Source organism: Entelurus aequoreus, linkage group LG27 (assembly GCF_033978785.1).
Source record: "Entelurus aequoreus isolate RoL-2023_Sb linkage group LG27, RoL_Eaeq_v1.1, whole genome shotgun sequence".
Taxonomy (NCBI): domain Eukaryota; kingdom Metazoa; phylum Chordata; class Actinopteri; order Syngnathiformes; family Syngnathidae; genus Entelurus; species Entelurus aequoreus.
This window is the reverse complement of record NC_084757.1, coordinates 10,968,955-10,988,802: the sequence shown is the minus strand read 5'-3', so window position 1 is coordinate 10,988,802 and position 19,848 is coordinate 10,968,955. Positions and strand designations below refer to the sequence as shown.

At 38.4% G+C, this 19,848-nt stretch overlaps 1 protein-coding gene across 3 annotated transcripts; it reads right to left on the bottom strand.

Moving 5' to 3' along the window:
- Positions 1 to 194: 194 nt before the first annotated feature.
- Positions 195 to 17,966, bottom strand: echdc2 (enoyl CoA hydratase domain containing 2). Of its 3 annotated transcripts, XR_009824731.1 has the most exons (12): positions 17,567 to 17,966; positions 12,763 to 12,830; positions 12,586 to 12,676; positions 9,119 to 9,205; positions 7,089 to 7,181; positions 6,282 to 6,338; positions 6,148 to 6,210; positions 5,952 to 6,076; positions 5,689 to 5,739; positions 5,586 to 5,633; positions 3,422 to 5,517; positions 196 to 3,229 (listed from the first exon to the last, which is right to left on the bottom strand). XR_009824731.1 is itself a non-coding variant. In XM_062038483.1 (11 exons), exons 1-11 carry the CDS (start codon positions 17,567 to 17,569, stop codon positions 5,440 to 5,442), a joined length of 777 nt encoding a protein of 258 aa, XP_061894467.1. In that variant the 5' UTR covers positions 17,570 to 17,966; the 3' UTR covers positions 195 to 5,439. The 3 variants fall into 3 exon arrangements, 2 of the variants coding, with proteins under 2 accessions (XP_061894467.1, XP_061894466.1); XM_062038483.1 differs by having other exon boundaries at positions 195 to 5,517; positions 12,586 to 12,689; XM_062038482.1 differs by having other exon boundaries at positions 196 to 5,517.
- Between the last annotated feature and the right edge of the window lie 1,882 nt (positions 17,967 to 19,848).

The following is a 19,848-nucleotide window of genomic DNA, read 5'->3' as shown; positions in this document are numbered from 1 at the left end:
TTCTATGGTTTGCAAATATCCAGTGGGCTGCATTGAAGTGTTTATTATGTTGTATAATGCCCAGGTCGCCCAGTTAACTGCCTTTTTTATGCTGTTTTGCAAGACTCGTGTCACGTGACTCCAAACTTGACACCTCATTGGCTGCTTCTGAGACAGGACCAATTGCTTCAGTCTTAATTTACCGACATTTTTCAGCACTGAATTTTAGAACATTTTTAAACACACATTTTGCTAACAAATTTGTTTTCAATGAAATTGTCAGCTTTATTTGATGCAAAAAAAAAATAAAAATTCAGTTCACAAAATCAAACGCAGAAAATTCAGTGTCAAAAAAGTTTTTGTAATAAACACAAATTAACCTCCATATTATTGCAGCCTAAGTCGTCTGAATTTGCAAAAATAGTTGCAAATTTGTTTTCAAATGTGTTATCAATGCTGATAAAACCTGCATCGATTCTGGGAGGGACTAATACAAGTGGAGCAGGAAGTTCTAGGAATGCAGGTAGCCACAACTCATTTGTTCCACTTTGGAGGTAAAAACAATATGGAATGATGGAAAGTGAACTACTCCTTGAAATCTGTTTGACTTTTGAGACATGTTTGTCCAGAAAGTGTTTGGTTGAGCTCCAAATACGTTTGAGGGCGTTCTATTTCGATCCCTCCTCCTTCCACTTGAATGACAAATATTCATGTGTATCTTTCATAAGCTTTTATGGCGTTGCTACTAAATGTTGACATTTTTCCTCTTAGGAAATAAAGAATGTAAACGCTTACATTGTTTTATTGAATGTTGTCATAAGAGATTGGTAAATACCCTTCATGGTGACATTTTATATTCACAGGTGGTACCTCGGTTTTTGTTCGAAATGCGCAGTTACATTTTGATCTAATTATCTGGGGGTTAGAGGTTAGGGTTAGTCCTGGGCAATTATTTTGACTCGAGGGGGGGGCCAAATTTAGAGAAAAAAAATGTGTCTGGGAGTCGGTGTATCTATCTATCTAGTTTTTATTTCTATTTATTTCTTTATTATCTTTTTTTTTTTTTTTCTATTTTATTTTTTAATACACTGTAGCACTTTGAGATTGTTTACTCAATATAAAGTGCTTTTTACAAATAAAATCTATTATTATGTATATGTATATACTAGTAATCTATTCCAAAACGTCAAGACGAAAACCATTAGAAAAATATGAATCCAAAGGTATTCAAATAAAATAAAAAACACATTTTATAGATAGTAATTCTAGTTGTACATGCAAAAACCAATGTAAAAAATAAATGAACATCTAACATGAATTTGACCTTTTAAGAAAAATTCTTATTGGTAATGAGCAGAGAAGAAGTTCTTTATTCCTTAAGTTTTTCTAACTTTTTTTAATCCAAGGGCTTTGCACTCACAACTTTCTTTGGCCCCATAGTAGCTCATTTTGCTCTCATACTCATTTTAAACAACATTTTTTTCATATGGTTTTAATCAAAGTGCTTGCACTCACAACTTTATTTGGCCCCATAGTGGTTCATTTTGCAGTCATACTCAATTTAAAAAAAAAAAAAAAATTCTTACCAGTTTTTTTTTTATCAAAGTGCTTGCATTCACAACTTTTTTTGGACCCATAGTGGCTTATTTTGCCGTCATACTCAATTTAAAAACAAAAATAGTTTCATACTTTTTTAATCAAAGTGCTTGCACTCACAACTTTCTTTGGCCCATAGTGGCTTATTTCGCTGTTATACTCAATTTAAAAACAACATTTTTTTCTTTTTCAATCAAAGTGCTTGCACTCACAACTCTTTTTGGCCCTGTAGTGGCTTATTTTGCTGTCAAACTAAATTTAAAAACAAATATTTTCTTACTTTTTTTAAATAAAAGTGCTTGCACTCACAACTTTTTTGGGGCCCATAGTGGCTGATTTTGTTGTCACTCAATTCAAAAACAAACATTTTTTCATACTTTTTGAATCAAAGTGCTTGCACTCACAACTTTCTTTGGCCCATAGTGGCTTATTTTGCTGTCAAACTCAATTTAAAAGCAAAAATATTTTCTTACCAGTTTTTTTTGTTTTTTGTTTTTTAATCAAAGTGCTTGCATTCACAACTTTTTTTGGCCCCATAGTGGCTTATTTTGCCGTCATACTCCATTTAAAAACAAAAATTGTTTCATACTTTTTTAATCAAAGTGCTTGCACTCACAACTTTCTTTGGCCCATAGTGGCTTATTTTGCTGTTATACTCAATTTAAAAACAACATTTTTTTCTTTTTCAATCAAAGTGCTTGCACTCACAACTCTTTTTGGCCCTGTAGTGGCTTATTTTGCTGTCATACTCAATTTAAAAACAAAACATTTTTCTTTCTTTTAGAATCAAAGTGCTTGCACTCAACTTTTTTGGGCCCCATAGTGGCTTATTTTGAGGTCAAACTAAATTTAAAAACAAAAATATTTTCTTACTTTTTTTAATCAAAGTGCTTGCACTCACAACTTTTTTGGGGCCCACAGTGGCCTATTTTGCTGTCAAACTCAATTTAAAAACAACATTTTTCTTTCATTTTGAATCAAAGTGCTTGCACTCAAAACTTTTTTGGGCCCCATAGTGGCTTATTTTGCTGTCAAACTAAATTTAAAAACAAATATTTTCTTACTTTTTTTAAATAAAAGTGCTTGCACTCACAACTTTTTTGGGGCCCATAGTGGCTGATTTTGTTGTCACTCAATTCAAAAACAAACATTTTTTCATACTTTTTGAATCAAAGTGCTTGCACTCACAACTTTCTTTGGCCCATAGTGGCTTATTTTGCTGTCAAACTCAATTTAAAAGCAAAAATATTTTCTTTCCAGTTTTTTTTGTTGTTTTTTTTAAATCAAAGTGCTTGCATTCACAACTTTTTTTGGCCCCATAGTGGCTTATTTTGCCGTCATACTCAATTTAAAAACAAAAATTGTTTCATACTTTTTTAATCAAAGTGCTTGCACTCACAACTTTCTTTGGCCCATAGTGGCTTATTTTGCTGTTATACTCAATTTAAAAACAACATTTTTTTTTTTTCAATCAAAGTGCTTGCACTCACAACTCTTTTTGGCCCTGTAGTGGCTTATTTTGCTGTCATACTCAATTTAAAAACAAAACATTTTTCTTTCTTTTAGAATCAAAGTGCTTGCACTCAACTTTTTTGGGCCCCATAGTGGCTTATTTTGAGGTCAAACTAAATTTAAAAACAAAAATATTTTCTTACTTTTTTTAATCAAAGTGCTTGCACTCACAACTTTTTTGGGGCCCACAGTGGCCTATTTTGCTGTCAAACTCAATTTAAAAACAACATTTTTCTTTCATTTTGAATCAAAGTGCTTGCACTCACAACTTTTTTGGGCCCCATAGTGGCTTATTTTGCTGTCAAACTAAATTTAAAAACAAATATTTTCTTACTTTTTTTAAATAAAAGTGCTTACACTCAACTTTTTTGGGGCCCATAGTGGCTGATTTTGTTGTCACTCAATTTAAAAACAAACATTTTTTCATACTTTTTGAATCAAAGTGCTTGCACTCACAACTTTCTTTGGCCCATAGTGGCTTATTTTGCTGTCAAACTCAATTTAAAAGCAAAAATATTTTCTTACTTATTTAATCAAAGTGCTTGCACTCACAACTTTCTTTAGCCCCATAGTGGCTTATTTTGCTGTCATACTCAATTTAAAAACAAAAATTGTTTCATACTTTTTTAATCAAAGTGCTTGCACTCACAACTTTATTTGGCCCCATAGTGGTTCATTTTGCAGTCATACTCAATTTAAAAACAAAAAAATTTTCTTACCTTTTTTTTTAAATTTTTAAATCAAAGTGCTTGCATTCACAACTTTTTTTGGCCCCATAGTGGCTGATTTTGCCGTCATACTCAATTTAAAAACAAAAATTGATTCATACTTTTTTTTAATCAAAGTGCTTGCACTCACAACTTTCTTTGGCCCATAGTGGCTTATTTTGCTGTTATACTCAATTTAAAAACAACATTTTTTTCTTTTTCAATCAAAGTGCTTGCACCCACAACTTTTTTTGGCCCTATAGTGGCTTATTTTGCTGTCATACTCAATTTAAAAACAAAACATTTTTCTTTCTTTTAGAATCAAAGTGCTTGCACTCAACTTTTTTGGGCCCCATAGTGGCTTATTTTGCTGTCAAACTAAATTTAAAAACAAATATTTTCTTACTTTTTTTAAATCAAAGTGCTTGCACTCACAACTTTTTTGGGGCCCATAGTGGCTGATTTTGTTGTCACTCAATTTAAAAACAACATTTTTTTTCATACTTTTTGAATCAAAGTGCTTGCACTCACAACTTTCTTTGGCCCATAGTGGCTTATTTTGCTGTCAAACTCAATTTAAAAGCAAAAATATTTTTTTACTTATTTAATCAAAGTGCTTGCACTCACAACTTTCTTTAGCCCCATAGTGGCTTATTTTGCTGTCATACTCAATTTAAAAACAAAAATTGTTTCATACTTTTTTAATCAAAGTGCTTGCACTCACAACTTTATTTGGCCCCATAGTGGTTCATTTTGCAGTCATACTCAATTTAAAAACAAAAAAATGTTCTTACCTTTTTTTTTTTTTAAATCAAAGTGCTTGCATTCACAACTTTTTTTGGCCCCATAGTGGCTGATTTTGCCGTCATACTCAATTTAAAAACAAAAATTGTTTCATACTTTTTTTTAATCAAAGTGCTTGCACTCACAACTTTCTTTGGCCCATAGTGGCTTATTTTGCTGTCATACTCAATTTAAAAACAAAACATTTTTTTCTTTTTCAATCAAAGTGCTTGCACTCACAACTTTTTTTGGCCCTATAGTGGCTTATTTTGCTGTCATACTCAATTTAAAAACAAAACATTTTTCTTTCTTTTAGAATCAAAGTGCTTGCACTCAACTTTTTTGGGCCCCATAGTGGCTTATTTTGCTGTCAAACTAAATTTAAAAACAAATATTTTCTTACTTTTTTTAAATCAAAGTGCTTGCACTCACAACTTTTTTGGGGCCCATAGTGGCTGATTTTGTTGTCACTCAATTTAAAAACAACATTTTTTTTCATACTTTTTGAATGAAAGTGCTTGCACTCACAACTTTCTTTAGCCCCATAGTGGCTTATTTTGCTGTCATACTCAATTTAAAAACAACATTTTTTTTCTTTCTTTTTTTAATCAAAAGGCTTGCGCTCACAACTTTCTTTGGTCCCATAGTGGCTTATTTTGCAGTCATATTCAGTTTAAAAACAAAAAAGCACACAGACTGAGCGCGATTCTTTGTTCGGACAGTAAATTCCACGGAATCATACGCGTGACATAGATTTATAGATGTGATAGTAGATGACATTATAAAAATGTGAGATTGCATCGAGACGGTGTAAGAAAACCGAGGTACCTTTGTATTAAAGAAAGTGGTTTGTCACCCCAAATTATTCGCCAATATATCGCGGAGGCCTCTTCTCTATGAACGCCGCCATTCCCTCGCGTCTGTCCCGTGTCGGGATGACCTAAACAGGACACACGCCGGCCACTTTATTAGGTACACCTGCACCATCCCCTTAAAAGTCCTCCTTACCTGAGCGTAGCACATCCTTTCTATTGCCATGGCTGAGGTGATGTCCACCTGATGAGGTGAAATGTCAGTCGCCGGGCAACAACAACAACTTCTCACTTCGTACCTCGGTGCCCCGGTTCATCGCCTCCTTCGCCATCCGCACGGCGATGGGAGCCTGGAAAGCCGGGACAGTTCGACCAATCAAAAGCGGGCATTATCAGATTTGCTGGCGCGTCATTAGCGGCGCGTTAAAATGTGGCACCGTGACCCATTTCGCCATTGGAGCTGGGGTAGAAGAAATGTGGAGCGACAGAAGCCCGTGGAGGAAGACGTGAGAAGGAAGACGTGTGATTACTAAAAAGAAAGAGGCATTGGAGGTGTTCCAACCTGAGGCAGGATCTCCCGAGCCAGGCTGAGCGCTTCAGAGTAAGCGGCGTCTCCCGTCTCGTTCTGGTCCACCGCTCGGTTCACCAGGCCCATCGCCAGCGCCGCCCGCCCTCCCAGGCGCTTCCCTGAAGGGCAGAAGGGGGGAAAAAAAGGTCAAGTCCACGCTCCATGCGGCGAGTGAGTGATATGTTGGCACCTGTGAAGATCAGCTCTTTGGCCAGAGACACGCCCACGGTGCGCGGCAGCCGCTGGCTTCCTCCTGTGCGACGCCGAACCACCTCAAGGTCACAAAGCGTCGTCTGTGTATGGCGTTTGTGTGCGGCGTCTTACCGGCCCCCGGGAGCAGCCCCCGTGTCGTCTCAATCAGGCCCATCTGTGCGGAATACGCTGAGCTCGGGACAAAAGAGGAGAAGGACGCGTGAAGGTGGGGGCGCTGATTAGCACCACGTCAACACGGCCTGCTAACATCGCTCAGCTACATACGCTACCCATGCTGGGTTTGAGCACAAGTGCAGTGCAAGTGTAAAAATAAGTTAAGCAACATATACAAATATTTCAAGAAGGCTGACACGTGCACCAAAGCTTCTGTAACCATTTTCACGCTCCACCTCAGCATTATGCTTTCAGCTACATGCTAAACGGGTATGATGCACCTGCACGGGGCGCACCGTTAACGGGATCGCTCCTCCCACCACCTTGCATTGGAGAAATGGACAGACAAACTTGAAATAATCCACCAAGTTACAACCCCCTCACACACAGGACATACATTAGTGTCACTTAGTCACCGCCTACTTTGCACATTACAAATAAACAAAGAGGTAAAAATGATCCATCAAGTCAAAGTGCTTATATCTGACTGTGTGTGTGTGTGTGTGTGTGTGTGTGTGTGTGTGTGTGTGTGTGTGTGTGTGTGTGTGTGTGTGTGTGTGTGTGTGTGTGTGTGTGTGTGTGTGTGTGTGTGTGTGTGTGTGTGTGTGTGAGAGTGAGAGTGTGTGTCTTCCCAAACTGTGTGATGGTGCATATAGAAATGTATTTGATATGTGAGGCAGCCTGGCAGAGTGCCAGGCTGCATTTTAAGACGTGTGGCGAGGCCTGCTAATAATGTAGCTTTCTAGAAGACTCCTGGCCACTCACCAGCAGTGCGAAGGTCACAGGCCAAGGCCAGCTCAAGTCCTCCTCCCAGAGCCACTCCATCCATGGCTGCTATGGTGGGCATGGGCAGCGAGGCTGGGAGACAAGTATCCCTATTAGTAGTAGTAGTAGTAATATTAGCATCAGCAGTAGTAATAGTAATAGTAGTAGTAATATTAGCAGTAGTAGTAGTAATAGTAATATTAACAGTAGTAGTAATAATAATAGTAGTAGTAATAATAGTAGTAGTAATAATAATAGTAGTAGTAATAATAGTAATATTAGCAGTAGTAGTAATAATAATAGTAGTAGTAATATTAACAGTAGTAGTAATAATAATAGTAGTAGTAATAATAGTAGTAGTAATAATAATAGTAGTAGTAATAATAGTGATATTAGCAGTAGTAGTAATAATAGTAATATTAGCAGTAGTAGTAGTAATAGTAGTAGTAATATTAGCAGTAGTAGTAATAATAATAGTAGTAATAATAATAGCAGTAGTAATAATAGTAGTAATAATAGTAATATTAGCAGTAGTAGTAATAATAGTAGTAGTAATAATAGTAATATTAGCATTAGTAGTAGTAGTAGTAATAATAGTAATATTAGCAGTAGTAATAATAATAGTAGTAGTAATAATAGTAATATTAACAGTAGTAGTAGTAGTAATAGTAATATTGGCAGTAGTAGTAATAATAATAGTAGTAGTAATAATAGTAATATTAGCAGTAGTAGTAATAGTAGTAATACTAGTAACAATAGTAGTAGTAATAATAGTAGTAATAATAGTAGTAGTAGTAATAATAATAGTAATATTAGCAGTAGTAGTAATAATAGTAATATTAGCAGTAGTAGTAATACTAGTACTAATAGTAGTAGCAATAGTAATAATAGTAGTAATAGTTATAGTAGTAATAGCAGTAGTAGTCGTAAAAGCAGTAGTAATAATAATAGTAGTAATAGTGGTAGTAATAATAGTAGTATTACTAGTAGTAGTAGTAATAATAGTAATATTAGCAGTAGTAATAATAATAGTAGTAGTAATAGTAGTAGTAATAATAATAGTAGTAGTAATATTAGCAGTAGTAGTAATAATAGTAGTAGTAGCAATAGTAATAATAGTAGTAATAGCAGTAGTAGTAATAGTAGTAGTAATAATAATAGTAATATTAGCAGTAGTAGTAATAATAGTAATATTAGCATTAGTAGTAATACTAGTACTAATAGTAGTAGCAATAGTAATAATAGTAGTAATAGTTATAGTAGTAATAGCAGTAGTAGTCGTAAAAGCAGTAGTAATAATAATAGTAGTAATAGTGGTAGTAATAATAGTAGTATTACTAGTAGTAGTAGTAATAATAGTAATGTTAGCAGTAGTAGTAGTAATAGTAGTAGTAGTAATAGCAATAGTAGTAGTAATTATAGTAATAGTAGCAGTAATAGTTGTAGTAGTAATAGTAATAGCAGTAGTAGTCTTAAAAGCAGTAGTAGTAATAATAATAATAGCAGCCGCAGTAGTAATAGTATTAATAGTAGTAGTAGTAATATCAGTAGTTGTAGTAATAATAGTACTAGTAATAGTAGTAATAATAGCAGTAGTAGTAGTAATAATAGTAGCAGTACTAGTAATAGTTATAGTAGTAATAGCAGTAGTAGTAGTAGTAATAGCAGTAATAGTATAAGTAGTAGTAATAGTAGTAGTAGTAATAATAGTAGTAATAGTACTAGTAATAGTTATAGTAGTAATGTCAGTAGTAGTAATAGCAGTAGTAGTTGTAAAAGCAGCAGTAGTAATAGCAGTAGTAATGATAGTAGTAGTAGTAATAGTATTACTAGTAGTAGTAGTAATAATAGTATTAGTAGTAGTAATAGTAATAATATTAGCAGTAGTATTAATAGTAGTAGTAATAGTAGTAGTAATAATAGTAATAGTAGTAGTAATAATAATAGTAGTAGTAATAATAATAGTAATAGTAGTACTAATAGCAGTAGTAGTAGTAGTAATAATAGTAGTAGTAAGTAAATGTTGTCACCTATGTGAGTCATGAGGTCTCTCAGGCCGTGAACAAACAAATCAGATTGTCGGTCGTCCATCAGCGCTCGTTCTTTCAGGTCTGCTCCTGCACACAACACTAAAGTATTGGAACACCAGACTGACAGGAAGTGCTTCTCTCACGCTCCCATTCATTCATTCATGGAGAGCATGAGACTAACACACCTGCACAGAAAGTGGTGACAACAGAGAGCATGAGACTAACACACCTGCACAGGAAGTGGTGACAACAGAGAGCATGAGACTAACACACCTGCACAGAAAGTGGTGACAACAGAGAGCATGAGACTAACACACCTGCACAGAAAGTGGTGACAACAGAGAGCATGAGACTAACACACCTGCACAGAAAGTGGTGACAACAGAGAGCATGAGACTAACACCTGCACAGGAAGTGGTGACAACAGAGAGCATGAGACTAACACACCTGCACAGGAAGTGGTGACAACAGAGAGCATGAGACTAACACACCTGCACAGAAAGTGGTGACAACAGAGAGCATGAGACTAACACACCTGCACAGGAAGTGGTGACAACAGAGAGCATGAGACTAACACACCTGCACAGGAAGTGGTGACAACAGAGAGCATGAGACTAACACACCTGCACAGGAAGTGGTGACAACAGAGAGCATGAGACTAACACACCTGCACAGAAAGTGGTGACAACAGAGAGCATGAGACTAACACACCTGCACAGAAAGTGGTGACAACAGAGAGCATGAGACTAACACACCTGCACAGAAAGTGGCGACAACAGAGAGCATGAGACTAACACACCTGCACAGAAAGTGGTGACAACAGAGAGCATGAGACTAACACACCTGCACAGAAAGTGGTGACAACAGAGAGCATGAGACTAACACACCTGCACAGAAAGTGGTGACAACAGAGACCATGAGACTAACACACCTGCACAGAAAGTGGTGACAACAGAGAGCATGAGACTAACACACCTGCACAGAAAGTGGTGACAACAGAGAGCATGAGACTAACACACCTGCACAGGAAGTGGTGACAACAGAGAGCATGAGACTAACACACCTGCACAGGAAGTGGTGACAACAGAGAGCATGAGACTAACACACCTGCACAGGAAGTGGTGACAACAGAGAGCATGAGACTAACACACCTGCACAGGAAGTGGTGACAACAGAGAGCATGAGACTAACACACCTGCACAGAAAGTGGTGACAACAGAGAGCATGAGACTAACACACCTGCACAGAAAGTGGTGACAACAGAGAGCATGAGACTAACACACCTGCACAGAAAGTGGCGACAACAGAGAGCATGAGACTAACACACCTGCACAGAAAGTGGTGACAACAGAGAGCATGAGACTAACACACCTGCACAGAAAGTGGTGACAACAGAGCATGAGACTAACACACCTGCACAGAAAGTGGTGACAACAGAGAGCATGAGACTAACACACCTGCACAGAAAGTGGTGACAACAGAGAGCATGAGACTAACACACCTGCACAGAAAGTGGCGACAACAGAGAGCATGAGACTAACACACCTGCACAGAAAGTGGTGACAACAGAGAGCATGAGACTAACACACCTGCACAGAAAGTGGTGACAACAGAGCATGAGACTAACACACCTGCACAGAAAGTGGTGACAACAGAGAGCATGAGACTAACACACCTGCACAGAAAGTGGTGACAACAGAGAGCATGAGACTAACACACCTGCACAGAAAGTGGCGACAACAGAGAGCATGAGACTAACACACCTGCACAGGAAGTGGTGACAACAGAGAGCATGAGACTAACACACCTGCACAGAAAGTGGTGACAACAGAGAGCATGAGACTAACACACCTGCACAGAAAGTGGTGACAACAGAGAGCATGAGACTAACACACCTGCACAGAAAGTGGTGACAACAGAGCATGAGACTAACACACCTGCACAGAAAGTGGTGACAACAGAGAGCATGAGACTAACACACCTGCACAGAAAGTGGTGACAACAGAGAGCATGAGACTAACACACCTGCACAGGAAGTGGTGACAACAGAGAGCATGAGACTAACACACCTGCACAGAAAGTGGTGACAACAGAGAGCATGAGACTAACACACCTGCACAGAAAGTGGTGACAACAGAGAGCATGAGACTAACACACCTGCACAGAAAGTGGTGACAACAGAGAGCATGAGACTAACACACCTGCACAGGAAGTGGTGACAACAGAGAGCATGAGACTAACACACCTGCACAGAAAGTGGTGACAACAGAGAGCATGAGACTAACACACCTGCACAGAAAGTGGCGACAACAGAGAGCATGAGACTAACACACCTGCACAGAAAGTGGTGACAACAGAGAGCATGAGACTAACACACCTGCACAGAAAGTGGTGACAACAGAGCATGAGACTAACACACCTGCACAGAAAGTGGTGACAACAGAGAGCATGAGACTAACACACCTGCACAGAAAGTGGTGACAACAGAGAGCATGAGACTAACACACCTGCACAGAAAGTGGCGACAACAGAGAGCATGAGACTAACACACCTGCACAGAAAGTGGTGACAACAGAGAGCATGAGACTAACACACCTGCACAGAAAGTGGTGACAACAGAGCATGAGACTAACACACCTGCACAGAAAGTGGTGACAACAGAGAGCATGAGACTAACACACCTGCACAGAAAGTGGTGACAACAGAGAGCATGAGACTAACACACCTGCACAGAAAGTGGCGACAACAGAGAGCATGAGACTAACACACCTGCACAGAAAGTGGTGACAACAGAGCATGAGACTAACACACCTGCACAGGAAGTGGTGACAACAGAGAGCATGAGACTAACACACCTGCACAGAAAGTGGTGACAACAGAGAGCATGAGACTAACACACCTGCACAGAAAGTGGTGACAACAGAGAGCATGAGACTAACACACCTGCACAGAAAGTGGTGACAACAGAGCATGAGACTAACACACCTGCACAGAAAGTGGTGACAACAGAGAGCATGAGACTAACACACCTGCACAGAAAGTGGTGACAACAGAGAGCATGAGACTAACACACCTGCACAGAAAGTGGTGACAACAGAGAGCATGAGACTAACACACCTGCACAGAAAGTGGTGACAACAGAGAGCATGAGACTAACACCTGCACAGGAAGTGGTGACAACAGAGAGCATGAGACTAACACACCTGCACAGGAAGTGGTGACAACAGAGAGCATGAGACTAACACACCTGCACAGAAAGTGGTGACAACAGAGAGCATGAGACTAACACACCTGCACAGAAAGTGGCGACAACAGAGAGCATGAGACTAACACACCTGCACAGAAAGTGGTGACAACAAAGAGCATGAGACTAACACACCTGCACAGAAAGTGGTGACAACAGAGAGCATGAGACTAACACACCTGCACAGAAAGTGGTGACAACAAAGAGCATGAGACTAACACACCTGCACAGAAGACACCGGGGACCAAACTCCTGAAGACGACCACACGCGGGACAGAGTCACAATTGGTCAGCGTGGACATCAGCGCTCTCATCTGCTCACACATACTGTATATCCTTTATGTGATCACGCATGTCGGCCATTTTGTGTGTGTGTGTGTGTGTGCGTGACAGGACGTACCTGGGACACAAACACGTGGCCCAGAGCGTTCCGGGCCTTGTGTCGACACATGAGCACTTCCACGATACCTGCAGAAGACAAAGAGTCCTGATTGGCAAAATAGCCACCCTTTGCTCGGATTACTGCTTTGCACACTCTTGGCATTCTCTCCATGGTTTTCACTTCACATGCTTGAAGCTCATCTTGTCCAGGATGTACCCCCGCCTTCCGCCTGAATGCAGCTGGGATAGGTTCCAGCACGCCGCGACCCCGACAGGGACAAGCGGTAGAAATTGGATGGAAGGACGGTGTTTCCCACACATTCATTTATTTGTGGCGGCCCGCCACGAAAGAATTACGTCCGCCACAAATAAAATAAAATTTAAAAAAATATTGTTTTATTTTATTTTTTGTTTGTTTGTTTTTTTGTCCTGTCCAGCTTCTCAGGCAAATCATATAGTTGATGTAGATGCCCATATCGGCTGTTCAGATTTACTTTACAAAAGAGAAGTGTAGGATACTTCTCTTGTTGCCTTATTTGTATTTGACCACTACTGTTTTCTGTTTATTTGTTACTGACTGTGGCAGGACACCTCTGCCTCTGTTTCACTTTATGTTGCTGGTAAATAATATGGTTGTAGTTAGGGATGTCCGATAATGGCTTTTTGCCGATATGCCGATATTGTCCAACTCTTTAATTACCGATACCAATATCAACCGATACCGATATCAACCAATATATACAGTCGTGGAATTAACACATTATTATGCCTAATTTGGACAACCAGGTATGGTGAAGATAAGGTACTTTTTAAAAAAATGAATCAAATAAAATAAGATAAGTAAATTAAAAACATTTTCTTGAATGAAAAAGAAAGTAAAACAATATAAAAACAGTTACATAGAAACTAGTAATTAATGAAAATTTGTAAAATTAACTGTTAAAGGTTAGTACTATTAGTGGACCAGCAGCACGCACAATCATGTGTGCTTACGGACTGTATCCCTTGCAGACTGTATTGATATATATTGATATGTAATGTAGGAACCAGAATATTAATAACAAAGAAACAACCCTTTTGTGTGAATGAGTGTAAATGGGGGAGGGAGGTTTTTTGGGTTGGTGCACTAATTGTAAGTGTATCTTGTGTTTTTTATGTGGATTTAATAATTTAAAAAAAAAAAAAAAAAACGATACTGATAATAAAAAAACTTAACGCATTTATCGGCCGATAATATCGGCAGACCGATAATATCGGACATCTCTAGTTGTAGTAGTCGGCTAAAGTGAAATTATTTAGTATGCACTAATTAAAGGGGCAGAGCTTTAAAAGACATTTTAGCTTTTATATTTTATAAAATATATTTTTTGTAAGAACCACAATTAATAAATATATTTCAGTGAATAACTTATTGTTCAAATCTGTATATAAATATGTACATAAAGTGTTGTAATTATATTGTAAAATGGATGGATGGACGCTTAAAACAAAACTGTTATAATTAATTAGTAAGTATACATTTTTTGAGCCTTTTTAAAGAAAATCATATTGTAGTAAATTATGTAAATTACTTGATGATGTCATGGTGACCACACCCATAGCCACGCCCCCAACCGCCACAGGTATCTTGGCAGTTTATGGGAAACACTGAAGGATATATATAAATATATGTATTATTAATATTATTAATAATAATAATGTAAAGTAGATAGGTATAGATACTAAGATCATGTTACATGATACAGTAGGGGGCGGTACGCACCTTCTAAGTCAGGGGTGTCAAAAGTACGGCCCGATGGCCAGATCAGGCCCGCGAACAGGTTTTTTCCGGCCCGTGGGATGAGTTTGCTAAGTATAAAAATTAACCTGTAATTTTTTGAATGAAAGAAACTGCTGTTCTAAATGTGTCCACTGGATGTCGCAATAGCAATTCTTTGTATCTTTGTAGATGATGCTACAAATGTACAAAATAAACCACATTCCATCAGTCGAGGAAAATGATCAAACTACATGAATAACAACGGTAGTTTGATTTTGATACTATTATTTTATCTTGATAGAACATATCACATAACCTATTCAGATAATATAAAAACGACAAATAAAGTATGTATGCTATTAACCGCAACAGGTAATTGTAAAAAAAAAAAAAACATACGTTATGATTTGTACATTTTCAGAATGTGCTTGTCCTATTTTTAAACAAAGAAAACAATCTGAAGTCTTTATTTTTAAGTTATCGTGCCGTGATTTTACCAGTCCGGCCCACTTGGGAGTAGATTTTTTCTCCATGTGGCCCCCCCCCCATCTAAAATGACTTTGACACCCCTGTTCTAAGTTAAGGCTGCCACCCTCCAGAAGACAATTGAGAGAAGCACGGTCTTCTCTCCAGGGCTGATATTGTCACCAATATTCCCTCTAATTTTTCATGTGTGTGAGCAAACGCAAAAACTCCCTGAGCATTCAGTGGAGCCTATGTGAGCAACATCAGACGTGCACACTGTGGCTACACCAGCAGCACACCTGTCCCAAACCTGACTAAATAACAAGTTCAATCTCCATCCATCTTCTACCGCTTGTCCCTTTCGGGGTGGCTGGAGCCTATCTCAGCTGCATTCGGGCGGAAGGCGGGGTACACCCTGGACAAGTCCCCACCTCATCGCAGGGCCAACACAGATAGACGGACTTAATTCTCTTATTATTATAATCAAATGACAGCAGTCATTTCCATTTCTAATATAAGTGTTTTGGCCCACTTACAATGATGACAACAAAAAATATAGTTTTTCATGAACTGTGTACTTGTATTGTTTGTCTGGGTGGAGGTCCTGCTTTGGAAATAATTTGTACCCCTTTCAGATATCGCATTTAGTCCCCACTAAAACATTCACATGTTGCACAATGAGATGTAAACATGGGATCATGTGTACATTCCTGCAACTTTCTGTTTGTAAAATATATCTTTATTAGTATTTCTTTAATATAACAACATAATTTTCATGTTTATTATTTATAATTTAAGATTAAATTAAAGGCCTACTGAAACCCACTACTACCGACCACGCAGTCTGATAGTTTATATATCAATGATGAAATCTTAACATTATAACACATGCCAATACGGCCGGGTTAACTTATAAAGTGACATTTTAAATTTGCAGCTAAACTTCCGGTTCGAAACGCCTCTGAGGATGACGTATGCGCGTGACGTAGCCCGGGGAACACGGGTATGCCTTCCACATTGAAGCCAATACGAAAAAGCTCTGTTTTCATTTCATAATTCCACAGTATTCTGGACATCTGTGTTCGTGAATCTGTTGCAATCATGTTCATTGCATTATGGAGAAAGAAGATGAGCAAGCAAAGAAGAAAGTTGTCGGTGCGAAATGGACGTATTTTTCGAACGAAGTCAGCAACAACAGTACACAGCCGGCGCTTCTTTGTTTACATTCCCGAAAGATGCAGTCAAGATGGAAGAACTCGGATAACAGAGACTCTAACCAGGAGGACTTTTGACTTCGATACACAGACGCCTGTAGAGAACTGGGACAACACAGACTCTTACCAGGATTACTTTGATTTGGATGACAAAGACGCAGACGTGCTACTGTGAGTATGCAGCTTTGGCTTCTAAACATTTGATCGCTTGACCGTATGTGCGCAACTTTTTTTTGCGTATGTACGTAACTTTTTTAAAATATATAAGCTTTATGAACCTTGGGTTAGGTGAACGGTCTTTTGGGCTGAGTGATTGTGTGTGTTGATCAGGTGTTTGAATTGTATTGGCGTGTTCTATGGAGCTAGGAGCTAGCATAGGAGCTAGGAGTTAGCATAACAAAGACGTAGGTGTTTTTATGCAGGATTAATTTGTGTCATATTAAATATAAGCCTGGTTGTGTTGTGGCTAATAGAGTATATATATGTCTTGTGTTTATTTACTGTTGTAGTCATTCCCAGCTGAATATCAGGTCACCCCCGGCTCTCACAGCATCTTCCCTATCTGAATAGCTTCAACTCCCCACTAGTCCTTCACTTGCACTTTACTCATCCACAAATCTTTCATCCTCGCTCAAATTAATGGGGAAATTGTCGCTTTCTCGGTCCGAATCTCTCTCACTTCATGCGGCCATCATTGTAAACAATAGGGAACTTTGCGTATATGTTCAATTGACTACGTCACGCTACTTCCGGTAGGGGCAAGCCTTTTTTTAATCAGATACCAAAAGTTGCAATCTTTATCGTCATTGTTCTATACTAAATCCTTTCAGCAAAAATATGGCAATATCGCGAAATGATCAAGTATGACACATAGAATAGATCTGCTATCCCCGTTTAAATAAAAAAAATTCATTTCAGTAGGCCTTTAAGAAAAAAACATTTTATTTTTCACTAGAGAAGGGTTCGGTGAATGCGCATAGGAAACTGGTGGGGTTCGGTACCTCCAACAAGGTTAAGAACCACTGGTGTAGACATAGCCTAAAACAAAAGAACCTGGGAGGATTCAGCCCTTTAAAACATTATGAAAATTAGACATATGCCTTTAATTCAGTTGAAAAATGTTGATTGATGAAGTATTTGTATAAAGGTTTAATCACAATAATCCCTGCTACTTGCATGAATATGATCACTATATACCTCAGTCAAATTGATGTGATTACAATACTGCTGACAGACACTAGGGGGCATATCTTTAGGGATTGCTATGATTTCCTTTGATATTAAGCAGCAATGAGTACATTGCACTGTGTACTACAGTACAGTAATAATAATAATAGTACAGTACAGTATTTCCGTGTATTAGAAGCACATGAGAGAGTTCTTACCATCGTCCTCCCCACGTAGTTTCCTGAGCTCCACCTCCACAGCACCTGCCGTGTGCTGGGAGCGGCAATGCGCACCACCAAAGCCGGCCAACACTCGACCGCCTTGCCGCGGACCTCGGTCGTCGGAGCGGCAACGACCGGCCAAACGTCCCCGCGACGACAACACGAACATGGGCGTCGGTAGGCGGCGAAGAAGCGACGACATGCTGACTCTTATCTTTCTGCGGAGGTTTGCCGTAGGAGGTTGGCGGAGTCCCATTAAGTTACAGGAAGTAAACTATTCTTCTTCTGGCTGGAGTGGGAGGGGCTTAACTGTCATGGCCGAGTTGTTAGCCTTCAAGTTACAGGAAGTTACAGCTTCCTCTTCTGGCTGGAGTAGGAGGGGCTTAACTGTCATGGTCGAGTTTTATTTATTTATTTATTTTTTATAAACCTTTATTTATAAATTGCAACATTTACAAACAATTGAGAAATAATGATAATCAAAATAAGTACGAAAACAGTACAAAACAGCACCAGGGGGTTGTAAACTCAAAGTAACTAAATAGAATGCAATATATACATATATATATATACATATGAGTATATTAAGCTAATAATTATATTGAGCATATTACACACACACACACATATATATATATATATATATATATATATATATATATATATATATATATATATATATATATATATATAGATATATTAGAGATGTCCGATAATATCGGCCTGCCGATATTATCGGCCGATAAATGCTTTAAAATGCAATATCGGATATTATCGGCATCTGTTTTTTTATTATCGGTATCGTTTATTGTTTTTTGTTTTTATTATTATTATTTTTTTATTAAATCAACATAAAAAACACAAGATACACTTACAATTAGTGCACCAACCCAAAAAACCTCCCTCCCCCATTTACACTCATTTACACTCATTCACACAAAAGGGTTGTTTCTTTCTGTTATTAATATTCTGGTTCCTACATTATATATCAATATAGATCAATACAGTCTGCAAGGGATACAGTCCGTAAGCACACATGATTTTGCGTGCTGCTGCTCCACTAATAGTACTAACCTTTAACAGTTAATTTGACTCATTTTCATTAATTACTAGTTTCTGTGTAACTGTTTTTATATTGTTTTACTTTCTTTTTTTATTCAAGAAAATGTTTTTAATTTATTTATGTTTTTTTTTTTTAAAGGACCTTATCTTCACCATACCTGGTTGTCCAAATTAGGCATAATAGTGTGTTAATTCCACGACTGTTTACATCGGTATCGGTTGATATCGGTATCGGTAATTAAGAGTTGGACAATATCGGAATATCGGATATCGGCAAAAAGCCATTATCAGACATCCTTAAATATATATATATATATATATATATATATATATATATATATATATATATATATATATATATATATATATATATATATATATATATATATATATACATATATATATATATATATATATATATATATATATATATATATATATATATATATATATATATATATATAGCCATGCTCCCCCCACCATCACCCTCCCCACCAATGCCAGCACTTCATTAAAGGAATTAAAGGACTCAAAGGACTCCAATGACATCACAGGACTCCAAAAATATCATAAGACTGTAAAGACCCTCTCCATCAAAGAAGAGGATGTACGCCGGCAGTTCTTGAAGCTGAATACGCGGAAGGCCCCCGGGCCGGATGGTGTCTCCCCCTCCACTCTCAGACACTGTGCTGACCAGCTGGCTCCTGTCTTCACTGACATTTTTAACACCTCTCTGGAGCTATGCCGCGTGCCGTCCTGCTTTAAGACCTCTACCATTGTCCTTGTCCCCAAGAAAGCACGGATCACAGGACCAAATGACTACAGGCCGGTCGCGCTGACGTCTGTGGTCATGAAGTCCTTTGAGCGCTTGGTCCTGCCCCACCTCAAGGACATCACCGCCCCCCTCCTGGACCCACTGCAGTTCGCCTACAGAGCCAACAGGTCTGTGGATGATGCAGTGAACCTGGCCCTCCACTTCATCCTGGAGCATCTGGACTCCCCAGGAACCTATGCTAGGATCCTGTTTGTGGACTTCAGCTCTTCAGCCTTCAACACCATCCTCCCTGGACTGCTACGAGACAAGCTCTACCAGCTCAGCGTGCCCGACTTCCTCTGCAGTTGGATTAATGACTTCCTGACAGACCGAAGACAGCACGTACGGCTGGGGAAGATTGTCTCGGACAGTCGAACCACAAACACTGGTACTCCTCAGGGCT